Source organism: Sprattus sprattus (genome assembly GCF_963457725.1).
Source record: "Sprattus sprattus genome assembly, chromosome: 12".
In the NCBI taxonomy this organism is placed as follows: domain Eukaryota; kingdom Metazoa; phylum Chordata; class Actinopteri; order Clupeiformes; family Clupeidae; genus Sprattus; species Sprattus sprattus.
This window is the reverse complement of record NC_137910.1, coordinates 3,082,563-3,086,326: the sequence shown is the minus strand read 5'-3', so window position 1 is coordinate 3,086,326 and position 3,764 is coordinate 3,082,563. Positions and strand designations below refer to the sequence as shown.

The window sequence follows — 3,764 nt, the reverse complement described above, 5'->3', positions numbered from 1 at the left end:
TTGTAGCGCATCTTTGACAGGAGTGGATGTAGAAGCCCAGGTAGTAGTGGACACAGCTTAGGGGACTGCTTCTGCAACTGCCTGATGAAGGCAATCTCCCTGCAGAGAGGATGAGAGAGGGGGAGAGAGAGAGAGAGAGAGAGAGAGAGAGCGAGAGAGAGAGAGAGAGAGAGAGAGAGAGAGAGAGGGGGAGAGAGAGAGAGAGAGAGGGAGAGAGGGGGAGAGAGAGAGAGAGAGAGAGGAGAGAGGGGGAGAGGGGAGAGAGAGAGAGAGAGAGAGAGAGAGAGGGGGAGAGGGGGAGAGAGAGAGAGAGAGGAGGGAGAGAGGGGAGAGAGAGAGAGAGGGAGAGAGGGGGAGAGAGAGAGTGAGAGAGAGGGGAGAGAGAGAGTGAGAGAGAGAGAGAGAGAGAGAGAGAGAGAGGGAGAGAGGGGGAGAGAGAGAGAGAGAGAGAGAGAGATAGAGAGAGAGAGAGAGAGGGGGGGAGGACACAGATATATAAGGAGGAACGATAACAACAGCATGACAATGGAGAGAATTCTTAGACGGCACACTCAAAATGAAAATGATTTTTTGAAATGATGTCTGATGAATTCCGTTGATACATGAAATGGTTTCAATATATAAGTATGTATGTATGACAATATTTAACAATAACAATTCTAGACAGATTCACATCACAACCACTCAGAGTCTGTAAGATGAAAATGAGAGTATGAGATTTTAAACGGCTGTTGGGTATGTTGGGACTTCACCCTGACCCATGCATGTACACACAACTGTCACCGTGGCTGTGGTCATCGAGTTCAATCAGTTGGGAGAGGACAGGAAGGAAAGACAAAGAGGAGAGGGGACGAGGAATGGACAGTCAAGGAAGGGAAAGAAGGGGAAAGATGACGAAAGAGAAAGTGAGAGACGCAGTGAGGAGGGTGGTGGAGGAGAGGAGACGCGAGAGCACTGGGACAGAATTCCACGGAAAAAGAAGATGCGGTTTTAACGACATCCTCTGGCTCAGTGTGTGTGTGAGTGTGTGTGTGTGTGTGTGTGTGTGTGTGTGTGTGTGTGTGTGTGTGTGTGTATGTGTCAGTCAACAGCCTCCCCCCTCCTCGATCGCCTCATTCAGTCCCAGCTCGCCTCCCTCTCTCTTAATTACCACTCCTCTCCCTCACTTCCCCCAACACTTTCCCCCTCTCTCCCCTTTCCCCCTCTGCGCTTCACTTTTCCATCAATAAATCCCTCGCTCTATTCTTCTTCTCCTTTTACTCTCTGCTTTTCTTCTTCTCTGTCTCCCTCTCTCTCTCTCTCTCTCTATTTTGCACTCTTCTCAGTGCTTCACACCAAAAGCAGGGCCGGGACTCTTTTCTCCTGCGCCTCAAACGGCAGCAGTGGGAGAGAAAAGAGAAGAAAGGGGAACCCCCGAAAACTCTCCTCCATAAAATAGATGTAGTGGAAATTAAAAGCTAAATGGGGAGAGGGGGAGGAAAGCGAGAGAGAGAGAGAGAGAGAGAGAGAGAGAGAGAGAGCGAGAGAGAGAGAGAGAGAGAGAGAGAGAGGGGTGAGACAGCCAACCAGAGGAAGAGAGCAAGGAGCAAGACATGAGGGTAAGAGGGGGGGGGGGGTAAAAAAAAAAGAATGAAGATTTTGAGAACAATATTGCCAAGAGGAGAGAAAAAAGAAAAAGCCCCCACCCCCCCCCCAAAAAGGAGCGAGGGAGAAGCGAGGGAGAAGCGAGAGCGAGAGAAAGAGGGAGAGAAAGAGGGAGGCCAGAGCACTGTGAGGAGGTGCTGGGAGGTCAGAGCGCCTCTGCCAGGTTCCCTGGTTCCCATCCCCTCCACACAAAGGCCCCGCAGCCTGTGAATGAGGAGCGGAGCGGCAGAGGTGAGGGGCCCATTCACAAAAACGCTCACACACACACACACACACACACACACACACACACACACACACACACACACACACACACACACACACACCCATGCAGGGGGCCTCTGGCAGCAGCTTGAAGCCACCATTATCCCCTCTTCAGCACGCTGACACTCACACACTGGCCAATTATCCCCCGCCTCCGACGGACGCCCCGGCACATACTAATGCACTCACACACACACATACACACACATACACACACACTCACACACTCACACACTCACACACACACACACACACACACACACACACACACTCACACACTCAACAACAAGTAAGTGTCAGACTCACATATTTCCTTCCAAATATGTACACACACACACACACACACACACACACACACACACATATCATCATATTCAAATTCTTCCTATCTCTCTCTGAACAAACAAGCTTGACACATGCAGACACATGTGTGCACACACACACACACACACACACACACACACACACACACACACACACACACACACACACACACACACACACACACACGTGAATGAGCTGTGTGAAAAAGGTTCTTTCCAAAGGACTCCCCTCAAAACTATAATTATCATCCAACTGAAAACTGTTATTATTTGTCGGACATTTCAATACAGTATGCAGGGGAACAGGGAAGTACCACTATAAAACAGAAGAGTGAAAATACACAGCCAATACAGCTCAAATGCTGTATTGGACACACACACACACACACACACACACACACACACACATATATATATATATGTACATGCACACACACACACACACACACACACACACACACACATATATATATATATGTACACACACACACACACACACACACACACACACACACACACACACACACACACACACACACACACACACACACACACGAGCTATGAGGCTGGGTAATGAACCCCTCTCGTTCTACCTCCCTCTCCCATTCTTTTCCTTTTCGGCCCCCTTCCCTCGTAATGAACCCCATATCTCCCTCTCCTGTCCTTAGGTCAGAATCACACCCACAGAAGCATCGCCTTTCCCTCCAAATGGCCTCTCTCACACACTTACACACACACACACACACACACAACCCGACCAGGAGTAAAATATTAAACATATTACCTGAACCTAAAATAATGCATCAAAAATGTTAAACTATATATTTGGTAAGGATAATTGCTTATTATACATGGAAGTGAGAATGAGAGAGTGTGTGTGTGTGTGTGTGTGTCCTGGCTCTGCACACACAAAGGAACCTCTAGGTCTGCCCTGGAGAGCTGGGAGTTGATCTAACAAGATCTAGAGCCTTTACAAAACCCTGAAACATTTCCTTCTCCCGTACACACTCACCACAAGGCTTACCCTTGCAGCCCTGGGCCTACACCTTTCACACACACACACACACACACACACACACACACACACACACCTTTCATAACACCACACACACACACACACACACACACACACACACCTTTCATAACACCACACACACACACACACACACACACACACACACTGATGACTAAGGTGTCCTTATTCTGCAGAGTAGCAGTGGTTCCATTCATTGTAACCACATCACAGCTAAGGCTATTCGCTCAGTCTTTCTTAGATGCTCACACACACACACACACACACACACACACACACACACACACACACACACACACACACACACACACACACACACATACACACACACACACACACACACACACAGTTTAAAGAGAAATCCCTCAATCTCCAGCCACCCGCGACTGCAAAGAAATAATTTGAGAAAGGCCCTCACGCCTTATTAGGTTTCATTTTAGAGGTGCCAGATGTGTGTGTGTGTGTGTGTGTGTGTGTGTGTGTGTGTGTAATCTTATACA

General features: G+C 48.4%; 1 protein-coding gene across 1 annotated transcript in view; it reads right to left on the bottom strand.

The window, feature by feature from the left end:
- Positions 1-3,764, bottom strand: part of ate1 (arginyltransferase 1) — a 64,866-nt gene that overhangs the window by 9,662 nt on the left and 51,440 nt on the right. Inside the window, 3 exon segments of the mRNA XM_080848550.1 lie at positions 8-16; positions 19-49; positions 51-99. Coding sequence (XP_080704676.1) covers positions 8-16; positions 19-49; positions 51-99 — 89 coding nt within the window.